At 38.6% G+C, this 18,754-nt stretch overlaps 2 protein-coding genes across 5 annotated transcripts in view; both read left to right on the top strand.

The window, feature by feature from the left end:
- The window catches only part of piezo1 (piezo type mechanosensitive ion channel component 1 (Er blood group)), an 82,116-nt gene extending 73,855 nt beyond the window's left edge, over positions 1-8,261 (top strand). For both annotated transcript variants that reach the window (XM_067527504.1, XM_067527495.1), the window contains exons 43-54: positions 665-817; positions 1,235-1,296; positions 1,441-1,599; positions 1,707-1,854; positions 2,765-2,953; positions 3,242-3,334; positions 3,676-3,848; positions 4,354-4,476; positions 4,583-4,662; positions 5,010-5,196; positions 5,334-5,475; positions 5,673-8,261. In XM_067527504.1, the coding sequence (XP_067383605.1) occupies positions 665-817; positions 1,235-1,296; positions 1,441-1,599; positions 1,707-1,854; positions 2,765-2,953; positions 3,242-3,334; positions 3,676-3,848; positions 4,354-4,476; positions 4,583-4,662; positions 5,010-5,196; positions 5,334-5,475; positions 5,673-5,783 (1,620 nt within the window). In that variant the 3' untranslated portion in view covers positions 5,784-8,261. The remainder of the gene's footprint in view (positions 1-664; positions 818-1,234; positions 1,297-1,440; positions 1,600-1,706; positions 1,855-2,764; positions 2,954-3,241; positions 3,335-3,675; positions 3,849-4,353; positions 4,477-4,582; positions 4,663-5,009; positions 5,197-5,333; positions 5,476-5,672) is intronic.
- A 1,732-nt stretch (positions 8,262-9,993) lies between these two features.
- The window catches only part of tm9sf2 (transmembrane 9 superfamily member 2), a 17,424-nt gene continuing 8,663 nt past the window's right edge, over positions 9,994-18,754 (top strand). For all 3 annotated transcript variants that reach the window (XR_010916397.1, XR_010916395.1, XM_067527581.1), the window contains exons 1-8: positions 9,994-10,289; positions 12,529-12,596; positions 13,152-13,245; positions 14,428-14,555; positions 14,827-14,956; positions 15,374-15,498; positions 15,730-15,841; positions 16,399-16,478. Coding sequence is in view for 1 of the 3 variants with exons in the window: in XM_067527581.1 (XP_067383682.1) it covers positions 10,173-10,289; positions 12,529-12,596; positions 13,152-13,245; positions 14,428-14,555; positions 14,827-14,956; positions 15,374-15,498; positions 15,730-15,841; positions 16,399-16,478 (854 nt within the window). In the remaining 2 variants the exon portion in view is untranslated. The remainder of the gene's footprint in view (positions 10,290-12,528; positions 12,597-13,151; positions 13,246-14,427; positions 14,556-14,826; positions 14,957-15,373; positions 15,499-15,729; positions 15,842-16,398; positions 16,479-18,754) is intronic.

Genomic DNA, 18,754 nt, shown 5'->3' with positions numbered 1-18,754 from the left:
TGTTTGGAGGACATTGAAGCCTAGATGGCTCTTAACTTTAAGACTAAGGTCATTGTGTTGGGAACTATCTCATCTAGTGGGACTGCCCCTATAGACTTGGGACCCATGGCTGAATATTAACCTTGGGTTTAAAATGGATACTGACCTTGAAGCTTGAAAGCCAGATCCGGTCTGTTGTTAAGTCTAGTTTCTTTCACCTGTGGCAGCTGGCCAGGGTCAAGCCCATTCTTACAAAGCAGCACTTTGAAACAGTAATCCATACCTTCGTTACCACCCGGCTGGATTACTGCAACACACTTTATCTTGGCGTAAGTCAGTCGTCAGTCTCTCAACTGCAACTCGTCCAAAATGCTGCTGCACATCTTTTAACCGGCACTCGAAAATATGAGCATCTTTCCCAACATAAGCTCAGAGGAGACCGAGCTTTTGCAGTAGCTGCTCCAAAACTGTGGAACGAGTTTCCCTTGCACATTAGACAGGCCTCATCCTTACCTGTTTTTAAATCCCTTCTTAAAGCCCACTTGTTTTCATTGGCCTCTTAACCTGTACAGCACTTTGGTCAACTTAGTTGTTTTAAAGCGCTTAACAAATAAAGTTACAAGTTACATATTATGTAATCACTTAATGGAGAAAATCCCTTACAAGTCCCATTTCTCTGCTTCAGAAACATAGTGCAGCAGCTGATATAGCTTCCACACTCTCGGAAGACCAGGTTCCTGAGGCCTTCTTGGTGATGCTGCTCATCCAGTTCAGCACTATGATCATCGATAGAGCCTTGTACCTGCGCAAGGCCGTTTTGGGAAAACTCATCTTCCAGGTTCAGTTCACATAATGAGATTTTTGGTATTCATGTATTGCTTCGTTTGGGTGTATGTTGTTCATCTAATAAGTCAGCAAGTGGAAAACTGCACCTTTCTGTCAGTGGTTTTGTTTGTTCCTTAATTCTGGTCCTGTAAACAACAGATGATATCACACACCAGTGAATGGATTTCATACCTGCTTTCAGATTTCATGTCTGTTTTAGAATTCCTTTAACATTTTTTGCAACTTCCTGAGAAGTTTTATGTTTAGCATCATTTAAACTTAATTAGTATCCAAATGGGAAACTAATGTTATATGTTTCTTGTCAACATTTGGAGTCCCAGAGTAGGATTTTTAACAGTTTTTTTAAGTACATCATTGAACTTATTTTATTTCCTTACAGTCTTTCTATCCTCCTGTTCCTTCCTTTCAGGTGATCCTTGTGTTTGGGATTCACTTTTGGATGTTCTTCATTCTGCCTGCTGTCACTGAAAGGTGAAGCCAAATTAAATATTTAAATTAATTAATTTAATTAATTAATTATATTATTATTATTATAGGTCCTTTGTTATACTGCATGGTCTTTCTGTTTATACAAAGTTTTTATTTATCAGTTTGTCTTTCCTTCTTTCTGTTTAGAAAGTTCAACCAGAACTTTGTGGCCCAGCTCTGGTACTTTGTCAAATGTATTTACTTTGGCCTGTCAGCCTATCAGATTCGCTGTGGATATCCCACTCGTATCCTCGGCAACTTTCTCACCAAGAAATACAACCACCTCAACCTGTTCCTCTTCCAAGGGTACAGACACAAAGCAAACTTGAATGTAATATAAATTAATTGTGGTATATTGGTTAACAAAAGCGTGTAGTGACAGTGTGCTACGGATGTTTTGTGTCTTTGCGTAGGTTTCGCCTAGTGCCATTCCTGGTTGAGCTGCGAGCAGTAATGGACTGGGTTTGGACTGACACCACTTTGTCTCTGTCAAACTGGATGTGTGTAGAGGACATTTATGCCAATATCTTCATTATTAAATGCAGTCGTGAGACAGAAAAGGTATGGAGTGTATGAATATAATTTCCTCTTCTGAAGTTAGGATCTCAGTGAGAACCTCATTTAAAAAGAAAAGCAGTTTCAAAAGTCAAAGTTACCATATCATACCATTTGAGATGTTTTGATATATGCTGATACATAGTTTACATCAGAGACAAGCAGATTAGCCATCTTTAGCATGTTTTTCAGTGTGAACTCTTTGGTGGCTCCAGCAAAGTCAGTTTGCCCTTGTTCAACACTGACAGATGAATTTGTATTGTCACTCAGAAACAGTGGTGCACCATCTTTGGGAAATATAAACTCTCTATCTAGCAGTATGTCATCTCCCTGTTAATGATAAGTTCACAAAGCTAATCATCTGTCTCTGGCCTAGGGTGTTTATGATTAAGTCTATGATTGACTGATTGATAGAGTTTTTGGGTTAACTCTAATGTGGCAAAGCTCAGGCACTAGATGAACCGCTCACTGTGGGCAACTTTGAAAAGGAAGTCTAGGCCCTCTCTGAGGTTCATTGAAGAGTCTCTCATTTTAAATAGGGTGGCTGTTAACATAACACACTCCTGTATGACTCTACCACCCATTATGAGCTAAATAATAAACAGACACTCTATTAGAAATATCACCATTCTGTCAGTTTCAACTTAAAAACTGAGAAAGTAAAAAGTAGTAGAACCATTATTTTGAAAAATTAGATTAATGGCAGAGCTGCTCAGCTCAGAGTCCAAAAATGGGTGGTGCCATGATTTTTTTTTTCTGAGGTCCCTAACAAGCCCAGGTAGTGGGAACTAGTTTGTTCCACACAAGGTGCTACAGCTTAGACATTGCTATGGTTAGCATTTCAAGAAAATAATGAACATTTCAAAAATAAAAAAGGGACATTGTTATTGTTTGCATTAATGTTTTCTGTTTTCAGAAATACCCGCAGCCCAAAGGGCAGAAAAAGAAGAAAATTGTCAAATATGGCATGGGTGGACTCATCATCTTCTTCTTGATCTGCATCATCTGGTTTCCCCTCCTCTTCATTTCATTGGTCAGATCAGTAGTGGGTGTGGTCAACCACCCTATTGACGTAACTGTGACTGTCAAGCTGGGAGGATATGAGGTGATCCCCATTAAAAAAAATAAAAATAGCTTTAGGTATACTGTGACGTTGAAGCAATAGCAGAATACCAGCATTTAAAGTAAATGGACAACAGCTTAGACAGCTTTATTTACATGTGTTTGCTATTGTAGGTGTCAGCATGTAAACATTCATTTTCTATACAACAACAAATACATTTAGCAACATACAGCAGCAGTGATGGCAAACACATTCTGTATAGGCAGAGATTCCACAGCATAACACAGTAAGAGAATGTTTGTTATTTGTGTTTTTTGTGTGTACATCCAGCCCTTGTTCACCATGAGTGTGCAGCAGCAGTCTATCCAACCATTCACAGAGGCTAAATATGACCAACTCACAAAAACGTTTGGAGACAATGCAGTGCGTACTCATTTCTGTTTGTTTCGTGTCAATGCACTGCTGCTATCTTTCCTGTTGTTTTAGTTCTTTAACAAGTAAGTAATGAATTATGTGAACATGTTTCTCATGGCAGGAATTCATACCTTAATGCTTACAATATATACCTCCTGTCTTTTAACTTAGTTTCCTTCTTGGCTTTGTCTCTCACTTCATAGTCCCTATTCCACATTATTTGTGCACGATTAGTTCTTACACATGCTCACTTGGTAATACTATTTTAGATTTTATAGCAGCATATTTCTGGTTATTATTTTCACTTTGAGTGTAAGTAGCTGTCACTAATTTTTTGTGTATACATCTAGGTAGCCATGCAGTTCATCACGCTCTACAGTTATGAGGATATTGTAACTGCCATGATTGAAGGTAGTTCAGGATCTGTGTGGAGGATCAGCCCCCCCAGTAGACAGGAAGTCATTAAAGAACTTCTTGGAAGTCCTGTTGACCTAACACTACGTCTATCTTGGAATTTCCAGCGGTAAAAGCTTTGCTCTCATTAAATAGTATCTTAAATGACCTTATACTGATTAACTGCCAGCATCAGCACGCTAAAGCTCAACAGCAGACTTTACAGACTTTAGCGGAAATTACAACTACAACTGTAAAGCAGTGGTTCCCAAACTGCAGGAAAAGGATCTTGGATTAAGGTTTAACAGCACAATAAATGAACAATTGAATATCTAGCATCCACTTTAAGAAACACTGCTGTAAAGTATAGTCTAAAAAATGAATGCCCGCACTACTAAAGTAATGTAGGTCAGGAATCTGAGATATCCTGAAAGGGTCATCACTCAAAAGAATGCACATGGCTTTTTATGGTACACTGTGGATGCCAAACAGTTTCCAACTATAAATAAATCTGTAGTACCAAACCTAAATAAGTCTGTAGGCCATACAAACTACATACTAATGTATTATTTTCTCTACTATTCCATAATTTCTGTGCTGTGTCAGTGATATTTTCCCCTTAATGATTTTGACAGGGACCTGGGTAAAGGAGGAACAGTGGAACACACTTTTGACAAACACTCTATAGACCTGGAACCTGGGAACCCAGTCAGAGCAGATCTGGCCTCACTTCTTGTTGGGAATCGCACTGAGCCTGTGTAGGTTTACTCTCTGCATAAATTTTAAATCTGTTTAAAACTGTTCTGTGTTTGACTTTTATGCATACAGCTATAGCTTAAAGACAGTGTCGTGTTTCTTTCCCAGGCTTGTTCCTAATCTGTTTCCTAACTACATCCGGGCCCCCAATGGAGCTGAGGCCAAACCAGTCATTCAGCTATATAAAGGTCAGGATTCACAGAGTTAAGATAGATTAGGTTTCTGCTTTGGGGGGGTTAGAGTTATGCAGTCATGAAGGAATGTTGATGATGACTGGCTTACAGGGTTTCCTGTATGTTAGAGTGTCATGTTAGTGACACAGCCTCTCCCGACTAACATGTTTAATTATGTTTTCTATATGATCCCACCCCGTATCCACCGGTACCTCTGTTGCACCAAGGGACCCAGACCATAAAAGAGAATGTTTTGTTCACCACAGATGTAGAGGGCATAGTTCAAGAAAATTATGTCAGCTTTTGTATTTGTCATTCACACTATGTGTCTGTTTAAACACATCTGATTGGTTGTCTTGTAGATAATGAAGCTGAATACCTAAATATAACCCTGTCCCTAATGAGTGATGGACCCCTGAACAACAGCAGAAACCGGGAGTGGTGGGACATAGCCATTGCAGGCTGTGCCTCCTCCTGTAACGTCCTACCTATGGTCATATTCAATGACAAAGTCAGTCCACCCAGCCTGGGCTTCCTGGCTGGATATGGGTATGGAACACACACACAAGCTACACATATATAACTTACATGTAAACCCATTCAAATTCAAAAACAATCTATAAATTTAAACAAGCAAGAGACAAACTGACCAAATTTGATCTTTTCTTTTCAATATCTCCTGCCAGGATCATGGGTCTGTACGTGTCTGTAGTCTTGGTCATAGGGAAATTTGTCCGTGGGTTCTTTAGTGAGATCTCCCACTCCATCATGTTTGAGGAGCTGCCCTGTGTGAACCGCATCCTGAAGCTCTGCACCGATATCTTCCTGGTTAGTGTGCAGTGTGTGCATATCAACACATTCCATTGTGTATTTAATAGACTCAAGAAATCAAATTTGAATAAATGCTTCTTGAACCAAGAAAAACTAAGTATCTACCTATGTAAATATGTCCAGTGGTCTAATCGGTAGTCTATATTTTATTTCTCTTAGTAGTAGTACACAGATTAATGGTCTGTGTTTTTCAGGTGCGTGAAACTGGAGAGCTGGAGCTTGAAGAGGAGCTTTACTCCAAACTCATCTTTCTCTATAGATCTCCAGAGACTATGATTAAATGGACAAGGGAAATACAAAGCTGAGACCAAGTCAAATAATGACTGACTGGTTATGGTTGGTTAAAATAGATTACGATGATATTTGAAGCACACTGCAAAACTGTCCACGGGACATTATATGTAAGGCTTCTTAAGAAGACTCACTGACTTACAGTCAAAGAGACACATGAAAGGAGATATACACTTATAGACATACTGTATGAAACAGTTCACAGCTGCCTGAGTTCTCTCATCAAACCACCCTACACTACAGGCCGTCGAAAGGGGATCGAAAGGACAATGAGATGTTTACCCTGCAGGATGGGACATAATGCCCATGTAATTCTAAATCTGTGCTCAAATTGAGCTGTGTTTAATAGTTAGAGGTCAAAGGCCGAAAACATGAAATATTTCAGTCTCTCCACCTGTGCATTTGAGTTGCCCAGGTGGAGGGACTGTGTGGCTGATACCTGAAACTTGTTGTAGGTGGAAGTATCTGCAGTTACTCTGTCAGTATGCTTATTGATTTAAAAATGCGCCATGCTGTTGAAGTCAGTCATGTGTGTGCAGTGGCCATGATTGTTTAACTTTAGGTCAATAATAAAATAAGTTATTTTACCTAGTCAGTCTGTGTTCTGGGGCCAGACACTTTGGCGCTGGACACTACATGTCCCGATTCAGGAACATTGCATTAGACAGGTTGACAAGAGTGCTGTATGTCAGAAAAGCAAGCCTAAAGTAGTTAGCCCTACATTTGACAATAGACTGACAGGGAGCAGGGGCGACTGTGGCGCAGGAAGGTAGAGCGGTTGTCCACCAATCTCACAGTTGTTGGTTCAATCCCCGGCTCCTCTGGTCACATGTTGAAGTGTCCTTGAGCAAGACACTGAACCCCAACTTAGTTGCTCCCGGTGAGTGTTGGCCAGCTGCATAGCAGCTCCCCCATCGGTGTATGAGTGTGTGTGTGAATGGGTAAATAAGAAGCAGTGTAAAGCGCTTTGAGTGCCAATAGGTAGAAAAGCGCTATATAAGTGCAGACCATTTACCATTTACACACACACACACACATCTTAGAAGCACATAAAGTTACTGTTCAATGTCTGTAAAGATTCTTAATCTTACAATTTATGGTTATCCCAGAGATGCTGCTCTGTGGCAACAAATCTTGTTTTAGTTCGTGAAGATGTTTCACACCTCATCTGAAAAGCTTCTACAGTTCTGACTGACTGGTTTGAAGTCAGTGGTATTTAAAGTCAGTGGGGTCATTAGGTCGTAGGTCACTGAGACCACCTGTGTGCCATTAGTATCACATCTGTCAGAAAACTTGAACTCCCTGTGGAGTGCTGTAAGGACTGTATAATATGAGTCTGGCAACTTGTGTCACGGTGCACTTCCTCTGTTGATGGATGGTTGCTCCAGTTTAACATGGGTGACATCCATTTCTCCACATAGATTATATACCCAGGACCCCCAGTGCTTCAGATTTCTCAGTCAAAAATGATGTAGCCTTTCAGATAAGAGATATAACATCTTCAAGAACTTAAATCAGCTCCACTTGCCACTAAACAGTGTTAAGGTTACTGGTTCCCCTTTAATGGCACTGCAGTCAAATAAATGTTTTATTTGAATGTGTCCAGGTAAAATGTTTTGGATAAACATTTGAATGTTATGTTTAATATAAAAACCATTTTTGGCTAAAGAGTATGCAGCCTTTACAATAAATTAAAATTGGAGTAAGAGCTTTGATTTCTCCATGTGAGGAATTGCTTTGACTAGTTTGTTGTTACCAGAGATTCATTGTGTGTATATTGGTTTGTTGTAAATCATATCATTGCAAATAGTTTTTGGAAAATGAACCACTAAGGGACAATAGCACAATGTCAGAACTTTAAAGTGTGTTCTGTATGTCAAAATGTACATGGTTCATATTTCTAAATATATTTTAATTCTTGTCCTTGGGCCTCAAGCAGGTTAACCCAGCAACTCCACAGAAGGCCTGCACTGTTCACTGTTTACAACACTACAGCATTTTTGGAGTTGACATGTGTCAAAAGAGTTGTCAATCTACAGTATAGAGATACAGTTCAAACACCCATAGTGTGTGCAAGCAATGTACAGATGTTCACCTTTTCATTATTGATGAGTGAAATTGAATGTATACAGTATTTGACCTTTCTTATTTTAAATACATTTCTGTGTGATTCAACATTAACTGAGAGAACTGCCTTAAGGTTTTGATCAACCAAAGAACTTTTCTACTGTATTTTTCACTAATTGGTGTTGTCTTCCAATTGTTAAGTAGGTAATACTACTCAAAATCATCAAAGTACATCCTCTTCCCAACTTTGATTGATTTGTTGCTGTAAGTTAGCAGAAATAAAGCACCAAGAGAAAAAAAGTGATGCTATGAAATCTAAGTGGATGATACCAGCTGATGACTGTGAAAAGGTCAGCCATCGTGGCCTTCCTGGCTAGTAAAGCTGTAGATGAACTGGAACTAATAAAGTACAATTTTCTGTTGCAGCTGGACTGTTGTTTTTTAATATCAACAGGAAGGTGCAGTGACAAAGAGTTCTTAATTGGACATTTCAAAAAAAAAAGCTTATTTTCAAACTTAACTCTTCAAAGACATCTCTATGTAATTCATTAAGCCAATGTGATCACAGTGCAACAATGTAGTAATTTTCTGTTAATATTACTAATTGTAAGGTGATGTACAGTACTTTTCCAAAAGTATTGGCACAGCAAGGTCAATAAGGAAAAAAGGCCATTGAAAACACTTGCTTTTATAATCAAAAATATGTAAGACTTCAGTTTTTATTTAATGGTATTTAAATTTACTGTACATACACTAAAGATACACCCTAGAAAATAGCACCTTTTTTCATATGTATGATTATTTAAACAAAAAAAAGTTCTCGATGGCAACACTTGGTTTTAGCCTTGCGATTTACCATATAAAAAGACCTATGGTAGTACACAGACCTGATCAGCCAAATAAAATCTGTTGAAAAGCTGATGATAGAAGCATTGTACAACCATAAATAACAGTCAGTAACATCAGCAACACCCCCCCACATAGTAGGGGTAATAATTCACTCTTCCATTAGAAGGAAATTGCAACTTTGGGCATTGTGCTTGTAAAATGCATCATATAGTAGTGTGCGATATGCCAGTTGGAACAATTTATTCTGTTCAGCTGCCCACTATATCATGGTTAAATTAAAATGGATAGTAGAAACTGCACAATGCACTATTTAAAAAATATATACTATTTTTGTGATTTTGATATGATTGATAAAGCCTGTACAAGGCCTATCATGTGCAGAAAAACACAAAAAGCTTGATGTTTTGCTCCAGAACATTTGATGGAGCAATTACAGACATTCATCTAGCTTGATTGGGAAAAAGCTTGATCCTATCATGTCGCAGTTTTATTGACTGTTGGGGACAAAATTGAAGGCTGAAAGGACAACCGAGTAACTGGAGCTTTGTTATCTTTGACAAGAATGGCCCTGATGAGAGGTCCACAGCACTCTGAAAAACAGTAGCAATGGTGCAAGAAGCAGGTAAAAGTACAAACACCACAGTGTGGAAAGAGTCAGTGAGATACAAGTAAAACCCCTGCGACTGTGGCGCAGGAAGGTAGAGCGGTTGTCCACCAATCTCACAGTTGTTTCAATCCCGGGCTCCTCCGGTCACATGTTGAAGTGTCCTTGAGCAAGACACTGAACCCCATCTTACTGTAGTTGCTCCCAATGAGTGTTGCCCAGCTGCACAGCAGCTCCCCCGCTGGTGTATGAGTGTGTGTGTGATTGTGAGTGTGAATGGGTGAATAAGAAGCAGTGTAAAGTGCTTTGAGTGCCAATAGGTAGAAAAGCGCTATATAAGTGCAGACCATTAAATTAGGAAAAAGTATAAAAGTATTAGCTCAAAAATACAAAAAAAAACTACTTCACCATTTCCCATCAGTAAGTATGATATTATAGGATTATTTTATAATGCAAAAAAGTGTTCAACACTTTAAAGTTGGCATTTGGTGATCATAGAGTTTATTTTGACAATCTTTACTGCACTGCTGGTATGTGACCATATTGTATTTTGCATAACTAATGTGAATCAGAGTCACTGAATTTATCAAATAAATGTAGTGGAAGAAAAGTAGAATATTTGTCTCTGAAAAGTTGTTAAATTTATTGGTAGAAAATTGAATTATTATTATTATTATTATAGTTATTGTTATGTGAAAACATAACAAAATACATTTTGACGTGTGATCCCACAATTCCATGGTTCACAAAGCAGGACTTCCGGCATGTGACGTGTCTGCCGCTGCAGAAGCGGTTGGGGGCTGGGAATGTCAGATGCAGTGTGAACTGCGAAGAGGAGCAAAATAGTGTGTCATTATTTTAGTAACAATTAGCCGAGGTGAAGATGTTGTTGTGGTTGCTTGGAGCTACACTACTGGCTCAAGTGGCCGGCTTCTACCTCCCGGGTCTGGCGCCCGTCAGCTTCTGTGAACCTGGGAAAGACCAAGTTCCAGACTGTAAGGTAAACACACTGTGCCTTAGAACACCTGTGCGGCTTCCAGATGTCACAACAAAATATGAACGGATCTATACGCGTTAATATGGTAAACCCAGTTAATAATCAGACAGAAGAGAGCCGCTACAGACATGCATTAAGTGAACTTTCTACTTTGTTAGCCAGATAGCTAGCAAGCTAGCTTAGTTAACTGTAGCCAAAACAGACAGCCATTCTAACGGAAATTACGCGAACCCCGTGTTTCAAATTTACTCGTGACTCCGATAACTGGTAAGCTTCTCCCGCAATGCACCGGGGGGTTGCTCGTAGTAACGATAGATGTTGAGGGTCGGAACCTTGCCTGGGTCACTTTTTCAGTTGTTTCTTTACATTACAAAACACTTGAATTTAATTAGCATTTTGAGTCTGTCGACTAACTTTTTGTGTTTTCATCATCTGTCGTAACTACGCGACCACCAATCAATTCGAAAGACTGTCATCAGTAAATGGAGTCACGAGAAAATTTGAAACACCCAAACAGCAATCCAGCTTTAGTGTTAATTAAAATACTAAAGACATTTCGTTAGCCTGGATAGCACACATGCCAGGTGAATCATTAGAAAACGCTACAAGGCTTTTTTGCAGTCTGTCTCCATAATTGACAATAATGCTCATATGTAAAGATCACATTCAACCTCACTTTGAAAGACAAATCACTTGAGCTTTGCCGAGTAATTAAAAAGGGTGCACAGTCAAAGTGTACAATAAATAACACACGTGACTGCAAAGCTAAAATATGTATTTTATTGTAATGTAGTTAATAGGTTATAGGAATTGGCTTTCTTTGGAATCACATTGTTGGTTTTATTAGGATCTTTGTTGTGACCTATGTAAGCCCCCAGATGATCCCATGTTAGCTTTTTAGGCCATACTCTGAACTTTAGCTTGGATACATTTTAATTTATTACAATGTTTCCCGTAGAATTTGATTATATTCGTGATGTTAACTGATGGGGGGAGGGGTGTATGCTATTTGTGGTGCGACTGTGGTGCAGGAAGGTAGAGCAGTTGTCCAGTTGGTTCAATCCCAACCTCCTCCAGTCACATGTTGAAGTGTCTTTGAGCAAGACACTGAACCCCAGATTAGTTGCTCCCAGTGAGTGTTGGCAAGCTGGGTAGCAGCTCCCCCATCAGTGTATGAGTGTGTGTGTGTGATTGTGAGTGTGAATGGGTGAATGAGAAGCAGTGTAAAGCCCTCTCAGTGCCAATAGGTAGAAAAGCGCTATATAAGTGCAGACCATTTACCATTTGTTTGTATTTAAATATTTCGCACACATTATTGTTTAACACCTACTGGCTGCAATTTGATGTAAACATTGGAAGTTTCTGAAGAGAAAAGCTGCAAATAGGTAGTCTACAGGTGCAGTAGAGCGAAGGAAAATCACGTTCTAGGTGATAACTGCAGATTGTCGTTCTCTTAGAATAAAAAAGGGGTGGACAAAAACATGTGGGGGCTGTAAATATACTTGGATGGCCCATGCAGGTATATTGTATATATGGAGAAACACTGCATTTGCCCATGAATCATTGGAAGCATCCTGACAACTATTCTACACTGAACATTTCAGTCTCTTAAGAAATTCTTTTATCTTTTCCTAAATGATGGAGGAGCTGCTTTGGTTTTTGTGAGACAGAACAGAAGAACTGTGGCTTCCATATTTACTTTTTTTTTTTTTTTTTTTTTTGGCTTATCCCGTGAGTTCAGGGTCGCCAGAGCGGATCATTGTCCGCAAGTCAATTTGCCACAGTTTTTACACCGGATGCCCTTCCTGACACATCCCTCGCCAGTTTCTTCCGGGCTTTGACATATATAGTCAGGACTGTGGATCGAACCACTGACCCTGTGGTCCCTGGACCCTGCCTTTACCAGCTGAGCTACAGCTGCCCCCTAGGCTTCCATATTTACTTGAACTATGAAAATGAGTTACTTGTTTATATAGGATTTCAGTAATGCAATTAAATAGAAAGCTACTTTAAAGAGTCAAGTTTAAATTAAACACAGAAACACAGCCTCTTATGTATCCGGAGTATTCACCATGGTGTTTATGGAAAAATCACACAGCTGTTGAGATTCTAACATGTCAGCAAGTCCTCATGACAAGGTGGAAAAAATATAAAAAATATAACATCATAAACACAAAATGTGGATTGCGGCATTCCTGCTTTTTTTCTAACGAGTATCTGCCTGCTTTGTTTTTTCTTCTAGTCGACCATCGAGCTTTTTGTGAACAGACTTGATTCAGTGGAGTCTGTTCTGCCATATGAATATACAGCGTAAGTAGCACTGCACCATGACCATCTTTGTAGATTTTTTTATTGCACCTTTTTTTACATTTTTATTGTTGTTCAGTTGTATTAGTAGCACTTTAAGCTGACCTTGATATGTAGGTAATTATTCAGCCTTTTTAGCCATTAAATAAAAATAAACTTCAGAATGCAGCTGCATGCTTTACTCACTAAAGTCTTTTCTGTCAATGAAGAATAGGCCAATTGGACAGTTTCACTATTTAGTGGAAATTCTTACATTGAAATGCGTTAAAAAATGTTCAAAGTGTAGTCAAGAAATTTTTATTGATTTTATTTGTATAATTTTTCTCACCAGATATAATATATTTTAGATTTAATATATTCTGATCATCCCTGTAGGTAAATAAATACCCAGATAAGCTCATGCAACCTCATAAAAGCAGACAAACAAAAACCTCTGGATATAAAGATAAGGTTTTTTGAGTTTTAGATTAATACAAAGTTTTTCCTTAATGCAGTTTGTTGTGTTCTTGTGCAGTTGAATACATGAACACTCTGAAAAGTGCCCTTCCTTTTTTGCAGGTTTGACTTCTGCTCAGAGAAGAAAATGAAACGTCCCTCTGAGAATTTGGGCCAGGTTCTGTTTGGGGAGAGAATTGAACCCTCGCCATATAAGGTAATACTCATCTGCAGCTACTGACACCCACATTTGTCTTTAAGTGGTTATATTTAAAGGAGATGTACACCCTGCTCAAATTTAGCTAATTTTATCAATTTGAATTGGATTGGCTCCTCCCATAACATGACAACATAGCTCTTATTTTGGGGAATATTAGGTACTACAGTCGAGATGACCATAAGAATGTCAGGGAAGCTAACAGCATATTTTTTTGACAGTAAGATTAATTTAAATGGCCAACATTTTAATTTCTCTAGATTACATTGTTAAATTATGAACAGCAGCTTTCTAAAAGTATATGACATGTCCCATTCAGTCTTTCGGTCTGTCTGTCTGTCATGTGACCTCCCTCCTATATACCTCCATTGTTCTATTCCTCATATTGTATATATTTTTAGTACTTCAGACATAACAGCTAGGCAGAATCTTAGTGAGTACTGTCCTAAGAGACACAGTGGAAAGCTTTTTAATGGTACCATCCTATGTTTAAGCTGAAACAAGTAGTTTTCTGTTGTTCTCTGTCAAACCAATGAAGAGATTTGACTAGTCATAATAGGAATTGTACAATATGGAACAATATGGATATGTTGATTTGTTATTTTTTATTTTGGATTTCTTAAATGAACATTATGACTAGTAACAACTCCATTGTTGATATCTGAAAAGACAATTGTGGATGGGAAGCATGTCATTGTGTTCATCTAAAGTGTCCTTTTTGACTAAGAAGTATTGAAACACTTATCTCTGCAACAGATATCCAGCCTAGCGTTTACAATGTTGCTGGCATCAAACCCAAAATGAGAAACAGTTAAAAGTTGTTTATACACTAAACAGCCTTTAAATAAATAGATGACATGGAGGTGGAGTCAACTGTCACTGTACTTGGATCATATTCAGACAAAACGGGAATTTTAATTCAATGTACAGTGGTGGTAGAAATGAGAATCTGATAAAGCCAAAAGTGCAGTAAAGTTGTTGGTGTATTCTTTGTGCAACATATCATTGTGCTGATTAAATTTAAATTGATTTGTTGAGGAGTTTAATATATGATTTTTTTACAGACAGGGAAATGGTTTTAGATTTGACATACTGAAGCCTACTTATATATTTTTTGTGTCTTTACTGCATTGTAGAATGTAAATGTAGACTTATGCTAACAGTGTGTGTCCTTTATGTCAGTTTGATTTTAAAAAGAATGCAGAGTGTCAGGCGGTATGTATGAAAACCTACAACACCAACAACCCATCAGACAAAGCCAAACTGGATTTTCTCAAGAAAGGCATGTTACTCAACTACCAGCATCACTGGTATGTATAACTGACTCATATATGACCATCACCATGTGGACATGTTTCCATATAAGCTGCAGCCATTTTTTCTCTAGTATCTAAAGATTCCGATAGATAGATTCTGATCTTCCTCCAGATTTACCAGAGCTAAAACAATTTAAAAATACAACCCAACAATATCAAATAACCAACAACAAATTTTATAACTTAAATAAAAACAAAAAAATTATAAGATCAAAATAACTTCTTGTATTGTTATTATTGTGTGTGTGTGTGTTTGTGTGTGTAGGATTGTGGATAACATGCCAGTCACTTGGTGTTATGATGTTGAAGATGGACAGAAGTTTTGTAATCCTGGTTTCCCCATCGGCTGTTATGTCACAGAAGGAGGTCGACCCAAAGATGCCTGCGTGGTCAATGTGAGTGGATCTTAACACATGTACGCGCACACACATACACATGCACACACACTCTTATTTACCCTGAAAACATTCCCAAAATCTCCACCATACATAAAACAAAAAGACATAAATTCATGGGGTTCATGATCACACAGTAAGTTTTGATCAGTGAGGTGTCAGTAGCTAATAACTGCAGTAACCTGAGCATTTGAGTGGAGGATTACTTTAAAACTTCATGCATAGATTTTGTATGTAAGTTTAGCATCTGTCAAACTATTGTCATGGAATATGTTTTACTTTGTATTGCATAAATAGTTGGCTCTCAGTTAGTCAGTCTCAGTCCCCACAGTCACATCCATCTGAAGAGAAGAGTAAGATAAGTCACATTATTTTATTTACCTAACTGATAAATGTCTGTTTTGTTTTGATTTTCAGTCTAACTTTAATGAAAAGGATGCGTTTTACATCTTTAACCATGTTGACATCACCATCCATTACCACGTTGTTGAGCATGAACAGCTTGGAGCTCGATTGGTTGCTGCTAAGATTGAACCCAAAAGGTAATGAATCAGCTGTAACTTTGTGTTTTGTGGATGCTCAGATAGCTCAAGTGCTGTCCCCTGGTGGAAAAAGCCTCCATTCCGCAGACTAGCACAACAATATGATGACCTGATTTTCCTCATCATGTAGATTCTGCCTGCAGTGAGATCAGACCTCAGTCAGGAGTTGGGGTAGCTGCTGCCTTACTTTGGTTTGAAGTCTTTCTCTTTTGTCTCTCATTGTTTGTGCAGCTATGAAAACCCAAGTGATGACAGCCCTGATTGTTCTGGAGGGCCCAAGTTCCTGAAAAACAAACACACAGGAGTGTTCAAGATCCCATACACCTACTCTGTCAATTTCGTGGTCAGTAGGAGCTTAGTCATTTTAAAGTTGTCAGTTGTTGTTCACACTTTGTTGCGAGTGGGTAGAGATAAGTTGTTGGGCCAAACACAGTATGTGTGTTTACTTGCTATTTTCTATTTCACCTTAGTTCACGTCATTATTTTACTGTGCACCCAACATTTCAAATCAAACAGTCGAGATGTGCTCAGTGCCTATACTGTCTTTAATTAAAGGCTTTTATCAAAAATATTTCTACATTGTGTTGGAATTATAACGGAGACCATTTTTTAGGGGCTCAAAGGTAATTGGACAAACTCAACACATCTTGATTAATATAATACATGTGAACTCCAGTGGTTTTGAATGGTATAATTGTGTTCAATTTGAAATTTTAGTGTTTACCAAAAAGCGACATTTGTAGCTACCAAGTAAGAGTGTGACGTACATCAATATTGTATAAGGACATCCTCATTGTAATAAGACCAGCTTCGAAATTCCTGAATCATTCTTTGAGGATAAAGGAATGTTACTGTAATCTAATGTATTAAATAAAGATTTGTGTGAATTTGTATTTGTAGGAGGACAAAAATATTCGCTGGGCATCCAGATGGGACTACATCCTGGAGTCTATGCCTCACACCAACATCCAGTGGTTCAGGTAACAAGATGCAACATTCTCTCTAATGTAGAAAGGCCAGTAAGAGTTAACCAAGTGTATTTGCAGAGCATCTTCCGCTGAAGGTATTTAAGAAAATAACAGTATGTCTACATTGAAAGTGTTGTGTGAGTTTCCAGCAGCAGAAGCAGCACCACCTCTGTGTGAGGCATTCAGGGACACTACAGAGTGATTTTACAGACTAAATACAAACTAAAAAAGCCTTGTTAAATTGATAATGAGTCAGGAAGAAGCTCTGCCAGCTTTGCACGTGTAAAGCACTTGTGACATCTACGTGGTATTTGAAATAATTTTCGGAAAGAGAAGCAAACAGCATGACAATCAGCATCTAACACGTACAAAGAATTAGCTTCTTGTCATTGGTAGCTCTCAAGAACATGTTAAAACTGTGTGAGGCGACTGTGACGCAGTAAGGTAGAGCGGTTGTCCACCAATCTCACAGTTGGGTTCAATCCCCGGCTCCTCCGGTCACATGTCGAAGTGTCCTTGAGCAAAACTTAGTTGCTCCCAGTGAGTGTTGGCCAGCTGCATAGCAGCTCCCCCACCGGTGTATGAGTGTGTGTGTGATTGTGAGTGTGAATGGGTGAATAAGAAGCAGTGTAAAGTGCTTTGAGTGCCAATAGGTAGAAAAAATAGCTATATAAGTGCAGACCATTAAATTAGGAAAAAGTATAAAAGTATTAGCTCAAAAATACAAAAAAAAAACTACTTCACCATTTCCCATCAGTAAGTATGATATTATAGGATTATTTTATAATGCAAAAAAGTGTTCAACACTTTAAAGTTGGCATTTGGTGATCATAGAGTTTATTTTGACAATCTTTACTGCACTGCTGGTATGTGACCATATTGTATTTTGCATAACTAATGTGAATCAGAGTCACTGAATTTATCAAATAAATGTAGTGGAAGAAAAGTAGAATATTTGTCTCTGAAAAGTTGTTAAATTTATTGGTAGAAAATTGAATTATTATTATTATTATTATAGTTATTGTTATGTGAAAACATAACAAAATACATTTTGACGTGTGATCCCACAATTCCATGGTTCACAAAGCAGGACTTCCGGCATGTGACGTGTCTGCCGCTGCAGAAGCGGTTCGGGGCTGGGAATGTCAGATGCAGTGTGAACTGCGAAGAGGAGCAAAATAGTGTGTCATTATTTTAGTAACAATTAGCCGAGGTGAAGATGTTGTTGTGGTTGCTTGGAGCTACACTACTGGCTCAAGTGGCCGGCTTCTACCTCCCGGGTCTGGCGCCCGTCAGCTTCTGTGAACCTGGGAAAGACCAAGTTCCAGACTGTAAGGTAAACACACTGTGCCTTAGAACAACTGTGCGGCTTCCAGATGTCACAACAAAATATGAACGGATCTATACGCGTTAATATGGTAAACCCAGTTAATAATCAGACAGAAGAGAGCCGCTACAGACATGCATTAAGTGAACTTTCTACTTTCACAGTTGGGTTCAATCCCCGGCTCCTCCGGTCACATGTCGAAGTGTCCTTGAGCAAAACTTAGTTGCTCCCAGTGAGTGTTGGCCAGCTGCATAGCAGCTCCCCCACCGGTGTATGAGTGTGTGTGTGATTGTGAGTGTGAATGGGTGAATAAGAAGCAGTGGTAAAGCGCTATATAAGTGCAGACCATTTACCATTTAAAAAATAGTTCCTCACCTGCCGCAGGTACTCTATCCTCTGCTTAGCCTTTCTGATCTTATCCATTCACCTCAACATCATTTGCAGCTTGGGAGATGGTGGACCCCGACAGATGGAGGGGGCCTAAAGAGAACTGGGAAACTTTGGAGCACATGAGCTAAAGCTTTTGCTAAGCTTAAATCCACAAAGATTGGGGCAAAGTCACTGCAGTATTTTAGACATACAATGTTAGCTGTTTATGCTAATGTTAAGGAGATTTCTGTGCTTCTAGATTTAAACTGGTGTGTAAATTATTTGTGCCAGCACCTTCAAGTGAAGTATAAGGAAAAACGTGTTTTCGCAAGAAGAACAAATTATGCCTATTGTTTAGATTGTTCAGAAATTGTTTGCAAATGATGTTCATTAATGACACACAAATTGTAGAAATCATGATCTGAGAGCCTAAAAATAAGCAGTTGTTGGTATGAGCAGTTTGCATTGCCTTCAGTTACACTAAAAAGTCAGAGCAGAGAACAATCACTGGATTTAAAACAAAAGCAACGAACAAAGAGACTGTCAGGTGCTTTTATTTCTTCCCTCCACTCCAAGCTTATTATTTTGGTTT

Source organism: Channa argus, chromosome 1 (assembly GCF_033026475.1).
Source record: "Channa argus isolate prfri chromosome 1, Channa argus male v1.0, whole genome shotgun sequence".
Classification (NCBI taxonomy): Eukaryota; Metazoa; Chordata; class Actinopteri; order Anabantiformes; family Channidae; genus Channa; species Channa argus.
This window is presented reverse-complemented; position numbering and strand designations above follow the sequence as displayed.